The 21902-nt window shown below is 37.7% G+C and overlaps 1 protein-coding gene across 1 annotated transcript in view; it reads left to right on the top strand.

The window, feature by feature from the left end:
* Positions 1-139: 139 nt before the first annotated feature.
* The window catches only part of LOC145989216 (phytanoyl-CoA dioxygenase, peroxisomal-like), a 28938-nt gene continuing 7175 nt past the window's right edge, over positions 140-21902 (top strand). The window contains exons 1-5 of the mRNA XM_083124523.1: positions 140-260; positions 3531-3688; positions 6715-6880; positions 12466-12579; positions 20330-20479. Of these exons, the coding sequence (XP_082980649.1) occupies positions 204-260; positions 3531-3688; positions 6715-6880; positions 12466-12579; positions 20330-20479 (645 nt within the window). The 5' untranslated portion in view covers positions 140-203. The remainder of the gene's footprint in view (positions 261-3530; positions 3689-6714; positions 6881-12465; positions 12580-20329; positions 20480-21902) is intronic.

Raw genomic sequence — 21902 nt, 5'->3', positions numbered from 1 at the left:
TCTTCGCGTGACATACTTTTTTTTTCCTTTTTCATGGCTAATATGTCATATGATGTGCTAAACCAGTACAGCTGATACGAAGAATTTGAACTTAGTCCTTTGTGATAAGCACGTATCAGTTGACCTTCCTTGAATCTTTTAGTTGCATTGATATGTGTTTGCGTCTCATGTGAGACATTTGTTTTGCAGGCATCAGTGTCACGATGGCGATGGAACGATTGCAGGCAATAGAGAGACATCTTCAAAGAAATTCCAATCTTGTATCCTTTATTATAACTTTTATAGTGAATGTTATGGTCTGATGTTATGCAACAGGATACTGTACCGCAGGCACATGCGGTGCCTGCAACATTAGGGTAGGCTCTGTCAAAGTTACTTTAATTTCACATTTTATAATTCAAAATGGTCATGCAATAATGAAGACATTTTAGCAGGCTTTCACTTGAAACACAAGTGATTGAATACGGTACCTATTAAGTACAGAAGTCATACTAGCAAGCTGAACAAGTGAATGCAAATGATGAGATTGTTCATGTTTTGTAACAGCATTGGTGAGAGTTGTAACCTTCTATGTTCCACACATTCCATTCATTTTTTAATAATTTACTCAGTTTATACGAGGGGATATCAGAAAGTAATTGAGTAAATTTTTTACAGCCAAACAGAGATGTATTCACAAAAACTGAAATATACATTTGGAAGTACATGTATTTTGCCACCTTTTCACGAGATGGCAGGTCTGTTCACCTCGCGCACGCTGAGAGGCAGTTGTTTCAAAATGGCAGTTCGACACAGTTGAGCTGCGGAGTGGGATTCGGTTTCTGTGGTCAAAGGGACACCTGAAATCTATCGTGAGTTGTGTACAGTGTATGGTGACACGTGCATGACATTCACAAATGTCTGTAACTGGTGTGCAAAGTTCAACGCAGGGCATGTAAATGTCTTCGATGAACCCTGTTCTGGATGGCCCCACACAGAGCAATGTTGACGCTGTGGAGGCATTGATTTAGGAGGACTGGCAGTCAATAATCCAAACAACAGCAGATGCAGTGGGCATTTCATATGGCAGTGCATACACCATCATCCATGAACAACTTGGTATCGCAAAGTGTCAGCGAGATGGGTTCCCCAGACAGCTCACACCACAGCATATGGAGGACCGTATGGGATACAGTCTTCAGTATTTGCTCTGGTACCATAGGGCTGGAAACGCATTCCTCGACTGCATTGTTACCAGGGACGAATCTTGGGTTTTTCATTACACACCTGAACGAAAGCGACAGAGTATGGTATGGAAACACACAAACTTGCCCCCGCCCAAAAAATTCAGGACAACACCATCCGCAGAAAAGGTTTTGCTTAACATTTTCTTGGACAGCCAGGGTGTCATTCTTGCTGATTTTATGGTAAAAGGAGCAACTGTATATGCCCACTGACAAATGCCGGCAAACACTTCAGCTGCGACATGGAAGTTGTGACAGCCAAGCTTCATTGGATACGCGTCCACCCAAACGATTTCTACCGCATGAGCATCAAAAAATTGGTGTCACGGTGGGACAAATGTATAAATGTGAATGGGTGTTATGTGGAAACGTAGAGTAATGTTCAACCTTCAAAATGTATATTTCAGTTTTTGTGAATACATTTCCGTTTGGCTGTAAAAAATTTACTCAATTGCTTTCTGATATCCCCTCGTAGCTATCTGCTAACCAATCAGTCTACAAAAGTGATACCACAGAAGAAATATTCCATTCACAGAATGAACATTGTGGTAATATTTGAATTGAGTTTGAAGTCCATATTATGCACAGCTAGGCTAATTGGGAATGGACCTACAGTTTAAAGTGATATCTGAAAGTCTGTGCAAAATAGTACTCATTTCCCTTTTATTTATGTAAAAATTTCAATTTTGGAAGTGCTGGCACAGGTCTCCCTACATTTATAATATCATGTTTCTCACTGAAAGTGCGACAACCAAATGGTTTCTTCAATACATCTTAAATTGCACACGCACTTTCTGTCATACCAGCACAATATCATTCACTATCAACACACACACAGAAAAATATGTAAAAAAACCATGTGCTATCATGGCATAGTATAGCCTGTATGCAGCGCTTACCGGTGTGCACAACGCATGCGCCAGCTGACCATTGCCAGAACCAGAAAGCACCGCATTCAATACACTCACTGTAGGGCCCTGGTCCGATAAAGCCTGCTGCACTTTTGAGGCATGTGAGCCATTACGGAAATAAAGAGGCAATGAAGGAAATGTTTTATTTGCAACACTTGCATGTTATTTTGTCTTGGTAGGCACAGCAGGCCTAGCCTACCCAGAATGCAAGCCACTGCTGTACTGGCACTTTTTTTTGATGGCCGAAATATCTAATTTGATATAAAAATATGTAATATGAATGGGAAATATGTAATAAACCTCAAAATATGTAAAAATATGTAACATGAAATTAACATATATCATTCCTAATATCATAATTCGCCAACATTTGCAATTTTTGCTTGGCTACATAACAAAGGAAAAAAATGTAATTTTATTAAATTCTGGACCCTAGTTATTAGGTGAAGTAAATGTGTGGAAAGATACACTGCAACACCCTTGTCCTGGTTGAGAGCAGATTTGTAAGCATTGAATGTTAGATTGGAATGTGCGGCCACTAAGACAGCTCTGTTGTATAGTAGACTAGCATAAGAGAGGACTTATGCTAGTGGAACAAATGATAGAACTTGCACAACGTTTATACAGTGTTGCCCCAAAAATCATAAAAGAACAATCGTGTACTGAAGACAGTTTGGGTTGCTTTTGTGTTTTTGGAAAAGAATCAGGCTATTTCGAAAAGTAAAATTTCGGCATCCTCTATCTATCAAGCACAGTTACAAGAAGAAGAGAGAATATATTTTACATAAAAAAATCATCTTTGGCAAGTCCCTGTATTTCCCACATTAAACCAAAGTAAATAGCATGTTTTTGATGGTGGAATGTTTTGATTGCTTCACTTGTGATCTTGGATGAAAGGTTCTGGTGTTACATTTGTGTAAAGTTACATAGTAGTTCACATTTAAAAAAAAAAGTATTATCCAACTGTAAAACAAGGACAGTTTGCATAAAAAAATACTTCTAGTGGAGTTAAATACAGAAGTGGACCTTTTTTGCCACTGGGGCAAACAATATTGGGTCACATTAAAAAATTACATTGTAACTATATATTTTATATATTTTAATTGTAATTCAAGTACGTATGTCATACATTCATCTAAATGCAAAAATAAAACAAGAATGAAATATCAACAAATTTTGTAAAAATGAAATTAATATTACAGCCACATTGCAATGCTTACATGGATGTCATTTAGAGATTACATTATTAGCATGGCCTAAGTTAATCATTGTTTGCCCTCATCATCAATTTCACTCATTCATCATTCATTCTCATCTTTGCATTTCACTCGGAGAGGTAAAGAACCAATGTAAAATAACCAAAATAGAAAATAATTTTGCCTTAACTGTTGTAAAGAGCCTGCATGAGACGTCAGCAGTTCCGGTCTCCTACAGCTCACTCCAGTACACGCTTGACAACCCTATGTTGTCATGGAGCCAGCGCCGTTTCTATGAAGAGAATGGATATCTTGTGATTCCTGACTTAGTAGACCATGACTTGTTGAATGAATGCACGTAAGTATGAGATCTATCAGGTAACTTTGGCAAATTCTGGAAAATTGGATCTATTTAACTTAGGCATAGTTTCGTCCGATCATTTGGGTCGGGAGGCTAAATAAGGCTAACGTTATTCATGGATTTATCTATTGCAGAAACCAGTGGCCATTCTCCTTGGGAAACAGGTGATCCCTACATCATCATATCCAAAGGAAATGGAATTGTGTTTATGTCGAGTGTTACTTTTATGAAAGGAATAAAAACACTATTGTAGATGGTTGCAAATTTATTAGAGAACACATTTCTTCTTTAGGGTAAAGAAGGTATAATTTTAGTGAGTTATTATATGGGTAATGCAGGGTTCATGGTAATGAACTAATTATAATGCTGCAAGGCAAAGCACTTGTGATTAGTTCCGTGGAAAAACTAAGATATTACACAAATTCCACAATTGTCTTATCTAAGTGCTCTTTTTTTGCACTTCTGTATATATTCCTGAAGAATTCTTCGCAATCTGCTACATTTCCCCTTTTTATGTTTAATAGTGTCTTGCCTCATGCTTGACCTTAGCCATATATTCAGATGTTTCATTGCAGAAGAAAGACCATTCAGCTGTAGCTGAATACACTGTGCAATGTTCAACATTTTGTGCAACTGAAAAGGAACATCTACCCAGGGTGCAATTTGTGCATCCACCCCTTTCCCCCCGCCAAGTTACACTTATGCGTAAGTTATTGAATTATTCGGGAATAGTGGACTATTATTAGTCTTAAGGATACATTTGATCTTTTATTAAAAGAATTATCATAGGTGCCTGAAGAGAATTTCTGACTTTAAAAAATATATGAAAAAGAACATACTTATACTAAACATGCACTAATAATAATTAATGGTTTGAAGCATACAGAAAGTTGCAATTTAGGTGATATATTATTCAATTATCCTCTCAATTTAGACTTTTGATTGATTGATTATTTTGGCTCTTCTGCCACTTTTCACTAATCGCAAAGATTTTTTTAAATGAGAATTCTCAATCAAACAACTTTTATGTAACCCTGACCAAGTGACTTCAAAAGGATGCCAAGTATGACATTCAAAGCAGGTTTTATAAGATCATTTTGCATATCCCTCCTTTAAGTTTCTTTCTCAAATTCAATAATATAAGTCTGATTGCTCAACACCTGACTTTTACTATTAAAAAAACTTTAATCAAAAGGAATGATAATTTTGTCATTTTGTGACTTAATTTCACAAATGGTATGAGCAAAACATCAAACATTTTCCGGTAACTTCCAATCTCCAAAAGATGATTAAGATTTCTTGCTGTTATATAACCAGCATAAGCACGTATCCTTCTTCCACGATAATCTTCCTGTGGATTACTTGAAACAACAAATAAGCTTCTTCTTACCCCCAGAAGAATTAATTTAACCCGAGACTCCAAAATATACCTGAGATACATAGTGCAGCATCATTAGAAGGTAAAGGTAAAAAGGTAAAGTGCTCCCTGTGCTTAGCACCACACCATGAACGCATATAGGGGGTGTGGGGGTAACGGCCCACACTTTCTTGATCCGGTCGTGAGTGGGTGTGATGTGATCAGCATGTGATTGAATCACTTCTATAGATAGTGACACATCTACATTCACACGACATTCAAGTGTACATTTTTAAATGACCCGTATGCAATGCAGATTCATAGGAACTAACTTCACTTTTTTGTTCTGATGCCTTTTCCACATCAAAACTATTATTCTATCAAGTCTCTACAAAGAATTGTTATTTTTTTAAGTCCACTTTATACACATATAAGCTAATCAAGACTGGACCTAAAATGGGATCCGAACCACTGTGGATTGTGCCTCCACCAATTTTCGAACCAGAGACTGTGATTACAAGGTCATCTGTCCACAATTATGGCTCTCGTTCATGTTCAGAAAAACGCAATTGTAGGAAGTCATTGTTGAAAGACTCCATTTATGTTAGCATTGTATACCAAGCCACTATTGTTTGGAAGTAACATCATTATTGTTTACCATGCACTCCAAGGTAGAATATCAATAGAAATAATGGTGATATATTTTCTTTGAAATCTTGTCCGTACATATGGTCTGTAAAATGCACATGGACTTAAACTTTTATAGAGAATAAATCACACCCTGTATCTACCTTCTGTTGTACACTGCCTGCATTCAAACAAAATTTGAACTTCTTTCCTTAAGTGTGACTGTCACACCACAAGAAAGTTTCATGATGATTTTTTAAAAAAATTTGTGCATATGCTGTATGCGTTTGAGGCAGCTAATGTCACGCTGGGGGGGGCTTAGTCCCCCCCCTACCTAACTACGCCAATGCTATTTAAGCTATATACAGACTATATAGTATTTTCCCATAATGTTCCTGGAATATGAGCTCTTCAGTTTGGTGTTTGGCTTCCATTCTGACTCCTATTTCTGGTGTGATCTAGTTTAATTCTCTTTGCGACTCCTATTTCTGGTACAAACTGGTCTTACTCTCAAATCTGACCCTTATTTCAGGTAAGAGACTAGCTCTGGTAAGGAAACATCACAAGGCCAGCTTCAGAGTTCTGACTAAAACTTATTCGATTCAAGGTTCAAAACTATATAAATGTCGTGAACATTTTGAGCCCTTCTACTATAAAATACAGTGTAATTATATGTATAAATTAATTAAACAACTTTGTGTTTATTATAAAGAAACTCTTTACGACATAACATCAGTGAATAGGAAAACTGTCAATGTTCAGACACATTACAAGGATTCACAAACTTTCAATCTCAAAGTGTACTTTCAATGTAAAGATACATCTTGAGAATATTTCTTCAAGTTCTCTTGCACATCCACACAGAACTGATGATGCACAATCTTGTCATTTGGTTTCAAAATTCATACTCATTGATCTCTTCCATCCACACACAAAAAAAAGTTGTTGATAAACCTTGGATCACTTGTGTATCACATTTGTAACATAAAGAGTACTTTTTTTTATTACAAATTCTTAGTTATTCTATCTACCTTTTCAGTCAGCGATTCATTGATTATTGTGAGGACCGTCTACCCAGGGGGAACGTCTCAATGATGAAGGATGTCTCGCTGCTTGACAAAGGTGCCACAGGACAGTATCTGTACAACAAGATCCAGGAAATAGCTTGGGATGAAGTGTTCTCGAAGTACTTTCTCAGTGATAAGGTAGGTGTGAATTTTTCTGCAGGTTACCCCTTGATTTGAAATTTCTTTTCAGAATCATGAATGGATGAATTACACTGGTCTACATATGAATTTTTTTTTCTGCTGACTTAGATATTTTAACTGATTCTATATAACTTGAGGTCGCCGATTCCAAATATGTAGTCAGAAAAAGTGTATCTCGTCACAATGTTTCACAAATCACATTTTAAAATTTTCACTATTATAATACTGGGCTAAACTCCAACAATTTTCCATATAGATAGTTGCCTATAATGAAATTATAGGACTACAAACATAGGTGGCGTTGCTGATAACACTTATTAAGTTGCATTGTTTCACAAGTCACATTTCAAAATTTTCAGAAAATTATATCCGGCTACATTCCAACAGTACTTGCAAAGAGATTGCGACGTAGTCAGATGTCTATGCAGAGTATCACGGCACGTTGTTTTCAAACATACGTTTTTATTTTCTCAATAGGGAGTTCTTAATGGACAAAAAGTTAGGCAATTCCGGCAAATTGATCAATTTGTTTCACGAGCACATACAGTCAACTCCTGATGCCTGTACTTATGCTAAACTTAACATACACCACAGAATAGCACAACATGCATACCTACTTAGGCAAAGAAATTTGTTTCTTTGATTTTCTGGAGTAGGTGGCCTCAGGAATGTCACGCTGCAAGCACCAGCAATAGTCGGCCATCATGTTTTCATTCCATCTCCCCTGATATCGGTGCTCCATGGTTTTTATGTCTTGGTGGAAGCGTTCGCCCTGTTCTTCACTTACAGCACCAAGATTGGACGGAAATACATCTAAGTTGCTATGCAGGAAGTGAAGCTTGACACTCATATTTACTCCTAACTTTTGAAACGTCACCAACAAATTTTCAACTAGAACCTCGTAGTTGTGCGCCCTGAAGTTTCCAAGAAAGTTTGTAATGACATCAGAAAAGACACACCATGCATCTTTCTCTGTGCGGTTCATTGTTTGTAAGAATTCTTCATCTTTCATTAGCATCCTTATCTGAGGACCATCAAAAATGCCTGCTTTTACTTTCTCATGCGTCAATGCAGGAAATTTTGAGCAAATGTATTTAAAGCAAGCCCCATTCTTATCCAGAGCTTTTACATACTGCTTCATTAATCCCAACTTAATGTGCAGTGGAGGAAGTAACACTTTCTTAGGATCAACAAGCGGCTTGTTCTGGATGTTTTTCGCCCCGACTTCAAAACTTTTCCTGGCAGACCACAGTCTTCGTACTCAATGTTCGTTCCTTGCTCGACTGTCCCATAAACACAAAAAGCATGGATATTTCGTGAAACCTGCTTGTTGACCAAGTAACATTGAAATGACCTTGAGATCTCCGCACACAAGCCAACTGTCATTTGCATACTTTATCTTTCGAAGCAGTTCTTTCATTGTTTCGTAGCTTTCCTTCAAATGTACGGAGTGGCCAACAGGAATGGATGCTAACTTATTGCCATTATGCAGCAACTCACACTTCAAACTCCTCTTCAAGCTATCAATAAAAAGCTTCCATTCTTCTGCATTATACCAGGTGGTTATAATTAAAGTGACGGTGTTCAGAGTGGTACAGCACAGGCTGTAATGAGAGTAGCAGTCTGAAACTTCGCAGATATGCTAATGAAGCAATGCGCTTGCGAATTATGCAACAAAAAATAGTTCCAATTCTCGCCACCAGGGTAAAAATGGTGCTGTAAGCAGTCAAAACTTGGTATAGTTACAGGAAAAACACTATAAATCACAGAAAACAATACTCTTTGTAATAAAATATCGCTACAATTTCACTATTCGAATTACATGAACATTACTAAAGGAAAAAGCAACAAGCGTCACCAACAACAACCAGGGAGCTCACACAATGGTTAGGCAATGTCACCGGCTTTGACGTCAGAGTTACGGAAAATTCCACGTTTTGACTGCTTACAGCGCCATTTTTCACCCTGGTGGCGAGAATTGGAACTATTTTGTGTTGCATAATTCGCAAGCGCATTGCTTCATTAGCATATCTGCGAAGTTTCAGACTGCTACTATCATTACAGCCCGTGCTGTACCACTCTGAACACCGTCACTTTAATTATAACCACCTGGTACGTACATCCCATAGCTTCAATTAGTCCCTTCACATCTGTACAACAGACAAGTTCTTCGTCCCTTTGAAAATATCTTAGATGCCTCTCTCTGTCCCGATATATGAAGGTTGTTCCAGACGCTAACATATTTCTTTCCTTTAGTCTACACAGGTCCTGCATACTTTATGAGGTGCCCAGGATTTATCTTGGTCACCCAATTTAATTCCGAAATATGCAATATATGCTTTCCTTACAAAGTGAGTAATATTTGTCCTTTGTTTTGGGGTTAACAATGCTCGAATAACTGATTGAAATAATATTCATTGTAATATTCCAATGTGCTGCCATCTTGTGGCCTCTTTACAGACTATGTTGTTTCATTGCTCTAAATATACATCACTAATATTAGATAATTTTCTATTGTCCTCCGAAACCTGATGTGATAGAAAAAAACGGATTTCGGTTTTGAATTTACCACCCTCGAATTACTAAAGAACAACCATCAGCCTCCAGTCAGAAAAATGGACGTAGACCAGTGTTATCTTTTGACAGTTTTTTCTTCTTCTTTCATATCTGAATCCCACATGCCAAGAGTGAATGCCACAACTTCTTGTACACAAAATCTCCAAGGATGTGTCTAGTAACATTTCTTCTTCATGGACTACAAAACCATCTACAATTAATTGAATGAAACTGTAGGGTTCCAACTCTCCAAACAAAATGTCATGCGTCAAGTTTTCCTGACATTATTGCAATTGATATTCTTGCTGTATGTGTATCTGCATTTTATTTCAGATAAATGGATTTATTCTGTATTCAGCAGTTTTTAAATAAATTTGGGATGGGACAGATTAATCGGTATTGGTAAAATTACCGATTATTTTACTGATCTGATATATCTATAAATATCGTATAATTTAGTGCAAAATTCTGTCATTTTGATATAATTTTTATGGATAATCTTTGTTACTTTTTAGAAAAGTAAATGTTTAAATATGCAACTTTTTTTCATTGCAGTCACTTGGAAACACATATTTATTAAGGAGGTCAATGAACCATTCAGATTCTTCAAGGATCATTTGGAATTTTTTATCAGATCAGTAGATTATCAGTTATCGCTTTAGTAAATTTTATATCGGTACTTTATCAGTATTGGTCAAAATTTCAAATCGGCCCATCTCTAGAATAAATAAATACATTGATAGAAGTAACTTTTCAACCAATTTCTTTACCAATTTCCCGCCAATATCTGAACAATGTAACAATTTAAATTAGTCCAGAATATTAATAAAAGTTAATACACAGGCTGTTGCAGTGTAATGTCGACAAGCTTTCTCAGAATGTCAAGAACAATGTTCATTGAAGTCTTATGTTGACATTATGAGCAATCAAAGAAAAGGCACTTTTTATACTGTATTTATGCAACCCCACTTCTCGTACAGGACCACTTGGGTCAGTGGGTAGTCACGTAGCAGGGTCTGATATTCCTCTGCCTTTTCCTTTTCAATTTTCTGAACATATTAATCATACCTTTTAACTTTATGTAAACTCATCTTCTTTTTTAAAAGGCCCTCATTAATACCTTAGTGGCTAGCACTGTCAAGGGATTTTATGTTTGTTTCCTGGAGGAGGCACATTGCACAATGATTTGGACACCACTTTAAACTGTAGGTCCAGTCTTATCTTAGTATAGAAGTATAGAAACAGGCCATTCATGATATTTGACAATTCAACATCAGGCATTTTTTTTTCATTTTTTTTTTTTTTTTTTTTTTGAGACCTGAAATATGCAATGTTTTAAGGTGTAAAAGATTGTTAAGGATATGAGGTAATGGTTCGCATAAGATGCACATTTACTTCAGTTCTGTCAAAATGCTTGTGGTCATTAGAAAAAAGGAGAACAATGAGGTCTAGGGTATAGCTTTTCAAGATATCTATGTTCTTCTTAAAGGTTCGCATAACTACTTTTTGTAGATACAAAGTAATATAATACAGAAGTGTAGAGTGACTAGCCATGTGAAGTTGTGTGTGTGTTTATCTCTTGAAAAAGTTCTGGGAAACCAGGATGAAACATTCCAGAAAAAATAAAAACCACTAAAAAATAACTGTATTATATTATTTTGCACTTTCCAAGATATTTAGACTCTGCAAAAGAGTTGCATGACATTTAAGGGGTTCAGAGCACAAGTGTCGTGACTCCACTTTTCATGGAAATGGGAGGCCTCCCCGATGGCACAGTGGTTGCGTAGTTGCCTTGTAATCAAGGGGTCCCGGGTTCAATACCCAGTGGAGACACATTCCACTTTAAATTGCCAGTTGCCTTACTGTGCATAAAGTGGACTTAAAACACCAACTCATTCAGTCAATCATGGAAACAGAGTTACATGTCTAACTTAGAACTGCAGAAGTATCAACATTTCAGTGCTAGAAGTATATCCTGAGTTTCAAATTCTTGCTCATATCGTTTGTGCTCCAACAGCTAAACATAGGACTAAGTTATCTAAATGTGCCTTTTTCTCAAATCTGTCTTGAATGTAGTTACACTACTTTTGCTCTGAAACCACTCATTTGTATGTATTCTGCAGGACACTCAGACACTAGAAAAGTATTAATCAGTATCAGTGATTAAATTTCAACCAGTACTTTCTCGTACTGATATTGCTGATACATTAGTATCGACATTCTCTCAGCCCTAATATTTATTACAGCTGTCCTTTTTATTCTTGCTTTGGAAAAACAGGAAATTGTTAAAAAGATTTAAGTTACATGGTGAAAATTGCATGATTTCTATGATTTTTTCTATCTGTCATGCTGCAACAGGAAATCCTGTGCTCCTGCTTAAAGTGGGGATTTGAATATCTTTTTTCATGTAAGTCATAATGTGTGTTGATTTTTAAATAAAATTCTTATGCAAGTCATAATTTCTTGTTGGAATACCTGATGGTAAGAGGCCTGCAGGATGGCCAAGACGAAGATGGAGGGATAACGTTAAAATGGGCTAAAGGAAATCGGTATGGATGGAAACGATTGGATTGATCTTGCCAAAGAGAGGGACAGATGGAAGGCTTGTGTTTCTACAGCCATATAGCTTCAGGTTTAAAAAGGCTAGAGAGTTAGTTAGTTAGTCATAATTTATAGAAATGTTCAAGTAAGGTTCCTTATGTGATTCATAAGTTGTAGACATTTTAAAATAAAATTCATTATACAAGTCATAATGTGCAGGTGATTATTTAATGAGGTAATGGACAGATCAATGTAAATAACAGTCTAACTTCCCCTGACATTTGCTGGCATACTTTGCAAGATATACAAGGAATTTTACATAAATGTTTAATGCAAAATGTTAATGTGAACTAATTTTGTAATAACAATTGCTGTCTTTAGCCTTAAATTATTGGCAATTTTGCCATAAAAGTCTGCACTTATACGTTGATTTTATCTTGGTCTAAGAGCAAATCAGCCTGATTTTTAATATATTTTATTTTTAGATTTTGAACTACGTGGAATGCTTCACAGGGCCAAACATTGTGGCTATACACACCATGCTGGTTAACAAGCCTCCAGATTCTGGCGCTTTAACTTCTAGGCACCCTCTGCACCAGGTAGGGTTGGGTTTCTGCATACGGAGGAACCGCAATATATTTATAAAAATTTTAGGTCTTATATGCACTTTTAATTTTTCATATTTCGTTCATGTTTTCAAGTCCCAGCAGTGTTTGAAATCAATACTTACAATTGCAAATAGACAGAGATCCATCTCCTAGTAGATCTTTCACAACAGTGTACATCAAAGGCTTCATAGTAGTATTGGTTTTGTTTGTTTGTTGTTGTTGTTGTTATTATTATTATTACATGTGAATGTTATTTTTGATTGTTGTTATCTTGATATAGCGACCCTCTATGGTGGAGTGGTCAGCATAATGTGCTAAAAAAGCAGAGACCCCAGTTTGAACGTGGCTAGGCAAGAATGTATCATCGTGTTTGGTCCATTCGTCCATTTCATCAGTTTATGACATTGCATGTCCAGAAAGTAAGTTCCATTTGCAATTTATGCAGCAGCTGCATTGCAATCGCAAGAGTGTTAGAGAAGACAGAAGTGCAGATGCTTTGTAGTGGGTTGCGATAATGTTCAAGAAAATTGAAACACCCACTGCGTGTGAAGTGTACCCAGTCGTACGGAGTGTACCCAGTCATTGAATGCACGGAATGTGTCAGCAGCTGAAATTCACCGTCAAATTGGTGAAGTGTATGGTGAACAGATCATAAGTGCCTCAATCGTACGGAGATGCTTGCGACAGTTTAATGAAGAACAGAACAATGTGCATGATAAGGAACGCAGTGGGCGAACATCTCTGGTGACAGACGAATTGGACCATGCTGTGGAAGAGAAGATTAAAGAGAACCGACGATTCACCCTGACGACACTGTCTGTGCATTTTCCACAAATTTCCTGGTCGCTGCTTCATGAAATTGTGTCCGACAGACAGAAATTCCACAAATTGCGTGCCCGCCAGGTCCCATGCTCGGTTACAGAAGACCACAAAAGGAACCGAATGGGCGAGTGCATTACTGTTTTTGACACAGTACTGTGAGGAGAGTGATGACCTCAACAGACTTACTTGACTTATTTCCTGTTACTCCGCTACGGAGCATAGGGCCTCAACGAAGCATCGCCAATGGACTCTGTTTCCAGCCATCTTCCTTATCTCGTTCCAGGTCTTTCCTGCTTCCCATATTTCTTGCTCTATTGTCCTTCTCCAACTCATTCTTGGCCTTCCTCTCCTACGTTGTCCTTGTGGATTCCAGCTCAATGCTTGTCTCTCTATTGCCGATGGATCTTTCCTCAATGTGTGGCCAATCCACTTCCACTTTCTTCTTTTGATATGTATTGCCACCGGTTCCTCTTGCATACGTTTCCATAGATCTTCATTTGAGATAATATCTGGCGAATATATTCCCAGAAGTTTCCTTAGGCATCTGTTTATGAATGTCTGTAGGTCTTTAGTAATTTTCTTTGTTACTTTCCAAGTTTCACATCCATAAAGGAGAACTGACTTCACATTAGTTCTAAAAATTCGCAGCTTAGTTCTTTTTGAAATTTCTCTGGCTTTCCAAACTTTATATAGCTGAATAAATGCCACATTTGCTTTCCTAATTCTTGACCTAACATCATCTTCTGTTCCCCCTGTATTTGTCACCAAACTCCCCAGATATGTAAACTCCTTAACCTCTTCAATATTTTCCCCATTCAAGTGGAAATTTTCCATCTTTTTTACATTTGTTCTTAATGATTTCGTCTTTGTACTATTTATCTTTAAACCAACTCTTTTCCCTTCCTTATCCAAATCTCCTAATTTCTTTTCCATATTACGGTATGTGTGAGACAGCAGACAAACATCATTTGCAAAACACAAGTCTTCTAGCTGTTGAGTGAGACTCCAATTTATACCTCTCCTTTTTCCTTCCGTTACCCTCTTCATTACTTTATCAATTATCATCAGAAATATTGTTGGTGACAAAATACATCCTTGCCTTACTCCTGAAATATCTGGTATTGGATCCGTAAGTATTCCCTCATGCACAACTTGGCATGTGGAACCATCATAGGAGTTTTTAATAAGATCCCAAAACTTCTTTTGATACCGTTGTAAATGTATTTTTCACCTTTTCCCAGTGTTGCTCCACCTCATCACCAGCCAGCTCCCCTAGTTCTTGATATTTGTTTTGAAGTTGCAACTTGAAGTCCTGTTTTACACTATTATTCTGTATTCAAACTTTGTGCTTTGTTTATTAAATTTCTCCTTTGCGGCCATAATTTTTACCCTAAAACTGGCTACCATAAGATGATGATCACTGCTAATGTCTGCTCCACGTTTACTTCTCACATCTAAGAAAGATGTTCTCCATTTCCTACTTATAGCTATATGATCAATCTGATTTTGAGTTCTATGATCTGGGGATACCCAAGAGATCTTATGTATATTTTTATGTGCAAATAGTGTACCTCCAATAGTCATTTCATTTGAGGCACACCAATCTACAAACATTTCCCCATTTTCATTTCTATCACCTAGACCAGTGTTCCGCAACCTTTTTTTACTCACGGCACACCCCAGACGAGCCTAAACTCAATACGGCACACCAAAATGTCTGTCCCCTCAAAATCATATGAATCTTAATATAATTATGAAATATTACGTCTTTATGTAATCAATTATTATTATTATCATCATTGTTGTTATTATTATTATTATAAAACATGAATAGACTTATGCATTTATTAAAAATTTATTAACTTTAATTCACTGTAGAAAATACACATTTCTAATACGAATTTTAAAGTAAATAACTCTACTCATACCTTCAATGTGATACTTGAGCCTGCTTAGCTGCACACAGATGGCTGATTCGTGGCGGAATCGTTGACAAAGCAAGCCTCATTGCTTCATCGATGGATTTGAGTCTCTCTCTCTTTGATGTTTTAATTGCAGTCAACGTCGAGAAGCCCAGTTCACACAAATAAGTAGTTGATAATGGTAATAACACATTAACTGCCATCTCGGAGATAGCGGGTATTCACTGCTTATTGACAACCAAAATGTATTCAAAGGCACTTCGAAAAATGTTAATTTCAATGTTCTGTCTGCTTTCAAATCTGCCAGTTCCTCTTGTAAGCGTAAATTCTTCGGAAGATATTTCGAATCCATATTGAATGGATCACGAACCCAGTCAAAATCTTCAACGCTCTCTCCAAAATATTTTTTGAAAGTCTGCTGCAAGAGTACTAAATGTTCTTTAATTAAATCCATCAACATCTTGTTATTGTCAGCAAGGGGCCATACAGTTTGGAACATCTCACACGATCCATTTTCAATTGTATGTATCCACAAGTTCAACTTATTAATAAATCCTTGAATCTTATCCATACTAGTCAGAATATTTTCGTTTCTACCTTGCATTTTTCTGTTTAGTTCATGCAAGTGTACGAAAATATCAGAAAGATATGCCAACTTAGATACCCATTCATCATCTGCAAATAAATCCGCATACTCATGCCCCTCAATAGTCAAAAATGAAAGTACCTCCTCTTTAAGTTCAAACATTCGCGTTAACACTTTACCTTGAGATAACCATCGTACTTCTGTATGTAGCAGAAGTGTAGTGTGCTCTGATCCCATTTCTTGACACAAAACGTTAAAAAGCCGCATATTTAGGGGCCGCGATTTGATGAAGTTCACGACTTTTACTACTTCGTCCATCACAATTTTCAGAGGAGATGGCAAAGACTTAGCAACAATGGCTTCGCGGTGAATGATACAATGGTCGGTTCGTAAGTTAGGATTTACTTCGCGTACTTTACCCACGAATCCTTTCACTCGGCCTGTCATAGAAGCGTGTGAAGTTGTGCGTGACCGCCAATATCGGTGGACTCGTCGATCTGAAGTGAGAACTTTCGACTGCTATTTATTTTCTCCTTCATAATGTCTTCGATGTCACTGGACATGTCATTAACTTGGCGGCTGATTGTGTCAGCAGAGAGAGGAAATTTTGAAATTTCAGTAGCAGCTTCTGAACCCAGGACTATTTTTACCGTTTCTTTACACGTGGGCATTAACAACGTTTCTGCTTTTGTGTGTGGTTTTTTGGCCTTTACGATAAGTTCGGCTACCTTATAGCTAGCTTCCTGTACTTTTTGCGAAACACGTACCGACGTAGTCATGAGCGTGACTTGTTTTTTTTTATTTTGTTCTAACAACCGACGAAAATAATCCACATCTTTACTTAACAGAGAGGAATGTTTTGTTCACAAATGTCGTTTTAATTTACTGGGAACCATAGCAGCATTACTGAGTTTTTCACCACACATAACACACTCAGGGATTGGGCATGTTTTGTCACCACACACACACACAAAAAAAACAAAAAAACATAAGATAAATAGTTATCACTATATTGCCGGTGAACTACTTTCTGTTTCTTTTTTTCGGGCTCGATGGTTTCACTACTTGCACTCGAGGACGGACGAACCACTCCGTGCAAGCAACTTATCCATATCGAAAAAAGAAAAAAATAAGACTGGTGCAGCAATCCAATATTCGCACTACTGCAGAGCACAGCTGTGATAGAACTGATCTGAAATACTGTAATTGGTGTCTGACAATGTGTGGGTCCTTCGGCGAAGGAAAAGAACAATAAAGTTTAAGAAGCGCCGACAAACAGGCACAAAACAGCCAGCCGTACACAAAAGATGCAGTGTTACAAACACAGAACTCGCTTGAATAGCTCTACAGTATGATTGGTGCAGGCTGCTAAAAGGCTTGTTAAAAGTCTTACGCGGCTTTCTTTGCGGTGAACACAAAGCTTGCCGCCTGTAACCCATCAAACCGGCCCAATATTACAGGCGAGAATACATATAAGATGAGCAAACTATAACAATATTGAGTAAATAAATTACATTTAATTCCTATGAAAATATAACAGTTATCAGCAAGAATAAACAAGCACCTTCTTACTTAAAATCGACAATTAATTTCTTACAATATTACAATAGTAGGTAAAAGTTCGCGTCACACCTTTCACCTTGTGATGGCACACTAGTGTGCCGCAGCACACCTGTTGCGGGACACTGACCTAGGCCATGCTTGCCAATCACTTGCTCCAGTCCAACATTTTCTGAGCCAATTTTGTCATTTAAATCGCCCATTACAATAATAACATCTTTCTTCTTAACCTTATTTATAGTGTCTTGTAATTCTTTATAGAACCCTTGTTTTTCTTCTATTTATGCTTGGTTTGTAGGTGCATAGCATTGTATGATGCTCACATTTCTAACCTTTGCCTGTAATCTGACCATAATTATTCGTTCAGATACAGGCTTCCAGTCCAATATACTTCGAGCAGTCTTCTTGTTTATGAGTATGCCTACTCCATTACGATGTTCATCTTCATTTGGTCTACCTGAATAGAGGAATGTCATACCACTAGATGTTTTCGTCTCTCCAAATTCATTCCAACGCACTTCACTCATTCCCAGGATGTCCAACTTATATTTCTCCATTTCTGCTTCTACTTGTTGCAATTTTCCTGCCTCATATAATGTTCTAACATTCCAAAACCCCACTAGAGTTTTCTTTTTAAGTCCAAAGGTCAGCAACAGTTTGTCCGTTCGGCTATTTCCTCGTTTGGTTTCTTTAATAATCTATTTTAAGGGTAGTGGGTTATTGGCCCTCTGACCCCGAGTGCCAGAGGTTTGTAGTGGGTTGTGATAATGTTCAAGAAAATTGAAACATTCATCGCGTGTGAAGTGTGCTCAGTCATACGGTTCTTGAATGCATGGAATGTGTCAGCAGCTGAAATTCACCGTCAAATTGGTGAAGTGTATGGTGAACAGATCATAAGTGCCTCAATCGTACGGAGATGCTTGCGACAGTTTAATGAAGAACAGAACAATGTGCATGATAAGGAACGCAGTGGGCGAACATCTCTGGTGACAGACGAATTGGACCGTGCTGTGGAAGAGAAGATTAAAGAGAACCGACGATTCACCCTGACAACACTGTCTGTGCATTTTCCACAAATTTCCCGGTCGCTGCTTCATGAAATTGTGTCCAACAGACAGAACTTCCGCAAATTGCGTGCCCGCCAGGTCCCATGCTCGGTTACAGAAGACCACAAAAGGAACCGAATGGGCGAGTGCATTACTGTTTTTGACACAGTACTGTGAGGAGGGTGATGACCTCAACAGGGATGACAATTAAGTTGAATCATAGTCCAAGGCCTGTACTTCAGTGTACAATAAAGTGTTTTCTTCCATTACATTTTGTGTTTTTTTAATTGGCCAACGGAACTTACTTTCTGGATGGCCCTTGTATACTTGCCTCGTTCTTTGGATCCCCAGGCGGCATCAAAGCGCGCTGGTTTCCTTTGGAAATCTGATCCTCCCACCCTCGAGAATATTGCAATACTGGGACGCGTGCAGGGTGAGCATGCTGTCAACAGGCTGGACGTTGCCAAGTCACTTCTCCCCCAAAGGCCTCTTCGTCGCTTTTCACAAACTCCGCAACAAGAGAGCAGTGTGAGATGCGTATGCGAGTTCGTATTCTCGGGGATTGACAAAGTGTATTTTTTTAATCTAGGTTATTGTTATATCTTAGAAATATTACGGGAAAACAGAGTTTGTATCGACATGTGGCGACCGTGGGACTCAACCGAAGTTCCAGATCATCCAACAAACCAAGATAATCCTCAACCAAGCACTTCCAGAGCACCGAACAGAAAAGTATCCAAAACCAAAACGTTGAACAAAGTCAGTTATTTGTGTGTAATGTGCACGAATATGTCGAAAAGAAGAAGCTAGGAAAAGGAGCCATTGCAGAGACAGCCAAAATAATAAAGTTAGACAGAAAAACCGTGCGAAATGTGATTTGGAGAGGTCCAGTCACACCAAAGAAGCCTGGAAATAAAAAGAGAAAATTTAGCAAAGTGGACGAGTTTGCTTGTGATTTCATTAGACGCGAGATTTACAAGTTCTATAGTAAAGGACAGTCACCGACAGTGAGTGAACTATTGAAACTTTTATAAAGTGTGTCGGACTTCCCTTATGAAGAAACAACGCTTCGAGAACTAATAAAAAAAAACTTGGTTTTCGGTTTGGTCGCTTAAGGAAGAAGGATGTAATAATGGAATCGGCGAGAATTGTTGCTTGGAGATACCGGTTATCTACGGAGACTACAGGAGCCGCGTTCAGATGGTTGCAAACTCATTTACTTGGACGAGACTTGGTCCACATTAAATTCTATTAGCCTAAACGTTATAAAATGCTTTGCAAGATTGGACGAATCGCATGATTATTATGATGTATTTTCGGGTCACAGAAATAATGAAACACCATAATTAATTATATGTGTCGATTTATTTATTTATGTCACATGCTTTGAGTGCAGCGCGTCGACTTCCTTCCGCCGCCATCTTAAAGCATGGCAACAACGCGTTGCCTGGAGCTTTGTTGGGGTGGTCTTGCTAAGGAGGTGGTGGCTCATTAGAAGAGGGGCGGGCAGGGTACGATTCCAAAGGCAGCCGCCTGGGGAACCAATGAACGCGGCAACTATATTTATTCTTATCATTGATATAACACATGATGTAGAAGAGCCTTGTAAAGTAACCGACATAAAAAGCAAGATGTCATGATACAAAATTGATTCTTTCATTATTTTGAATTTCTTTCAAACAAATGAAAAAATAACCATCTTTGAATATAAGTTTTGACTTAATGTATGAAATATCTACACATAGAAAAGAATTACTATATATATATGATTGAGTTTACATTTATCTGTTTTTTTTTTTTTTCAGGACCTCCATTATTTTCCGTTCCGGCCTGCGAACCGCATAGTGGCAGCTTGGACTGCGATGGAGAGAGTCACGAAAGAAAATGGTTGCCTTGTCGTCGTCCCAGGCTCGCATAAGGGAGTTCTGGAGCATCATGAGTATCCCAAGTGGGAGGTAAGAGGAGCATTTCTTTCAAGTTTGATACATTTCGATGTGTTGTTTATATTTATTTAAGGGTAAAGTCTCCCAAGCAGCTTTTCATTAGTTTGATTGATTGATCAATTCACGTTACAGGTTATGGGACTTTCTATATGTAAGAAAGGGTCTCAAACTAAACTTGGATATTTAAGTGCCATTTGGCAAATAATGTATAATATTTTGATGCCAAAAGTAGTGTAAAATATCATGTTATTTCCAGTTAATTATAATTCGTGGAGATTCTCTTCTACTGAATCCACCAGATGTTCAATTGAGAATTAGCAGAACTTTTGAAACTGTTGTATATAAACTAAATCATCATCATCCTTCACCGTTTCCTGCCTCTGGCTGGGTCGGCATAGAAGTCAAGCCTCTCCATTTTATCCTGGTCTTCCACCACTCATCTCTTTCCATGGTGTTCCAATCTTGTCCTCTTCTCCTAACACTCTCCACTATCTGCTCTTTTCACCGACATCTTGGTCTCCCCCTTGGCCTTATTCCCACTCCGTAAGCTCTTACTGGTAGTTTTTCTGCATCCATCCTCTTCATGTGTCCAAACAATCTCATCTGTGCCTGATCTATCCTGTCCTGAAGCTTCACCACCCCCACTGTCTGTCGGATTTCCTCATTCCTTATTCTATCCCTTCTAGCCTTCTCCAATATACTCCTTAAAAATTTCATCTCCACTGCCTGCATCTTTCTTCTTTCTTTTGTCTCTCTCTGTCATTGTCCAAGTCTCTGCTAAACTAAATATAAAATCAAATCTAAATATAATTTCAAAATAAATAATTGTAAGTACTAATAGTACACAAAAACAGTGTTTTTCTATCAATATAACCCGATAAATACATCATGACAACTTTAACAATAATAAGTAGGAACGGAACTTTAGGTAAATAAATGTTGTTTTCTTTCTGCGATAAGATAGAGACCCTCGTTTTTGCCAAAATTCTGATCATAGCCTTATATGTCAACACAGCAAATTTTATTTTACATAAAAACACATATTTTCCAGTTTTCCGTATGTAAATACATATTTTGCTACCTCAAAATCCTCGAAGGAAAAATGTTTATTCTCTGCACTTCTCTTTCATATCGAGAGTGCTAGGTTTGTTTTGTCTTTGAACACGCTCCCTGGCAGACTTCTGGCACCTCGCCTACAATCCTATTGGGGGAAAACATTACCCTCACTGGATCTAAGCACAAGTGCTAATGTCTAAATGTACAGAACTTTTTTGGGAAAAGCCAAGGTTTTCAAACTTTGTGCCAAATTGCACGTGTTTTGGAAGGGGAAATAGAGGAAGAGGAAGCTTTGGAAAACTTCAGCGTTAGTGACATTTCGTGCTTCAAATATGCAAGAATTGTTTCTTGCGACGTGGAGCGATCTTTCTCACAATAT

The sequence above is a fragment of the Lepisma saccharinum genome, chromosome 6 (assembly GCF_977018435.1).
Source record: "Lepisma saccharinum chromosome 6, izLepSacc3.1, whole genome shotgun sequence".
NCBI lineage: Eukaryota > Metazoa > Arthropoda > Insecta > Zygentoma > Lepismatidae > Lepisma > Lepisma saccharinum.
Note: the sequence above shows the minus strand (reverse complement) of the source record. Positions and strands in the feature narration are given on the sequence as shown.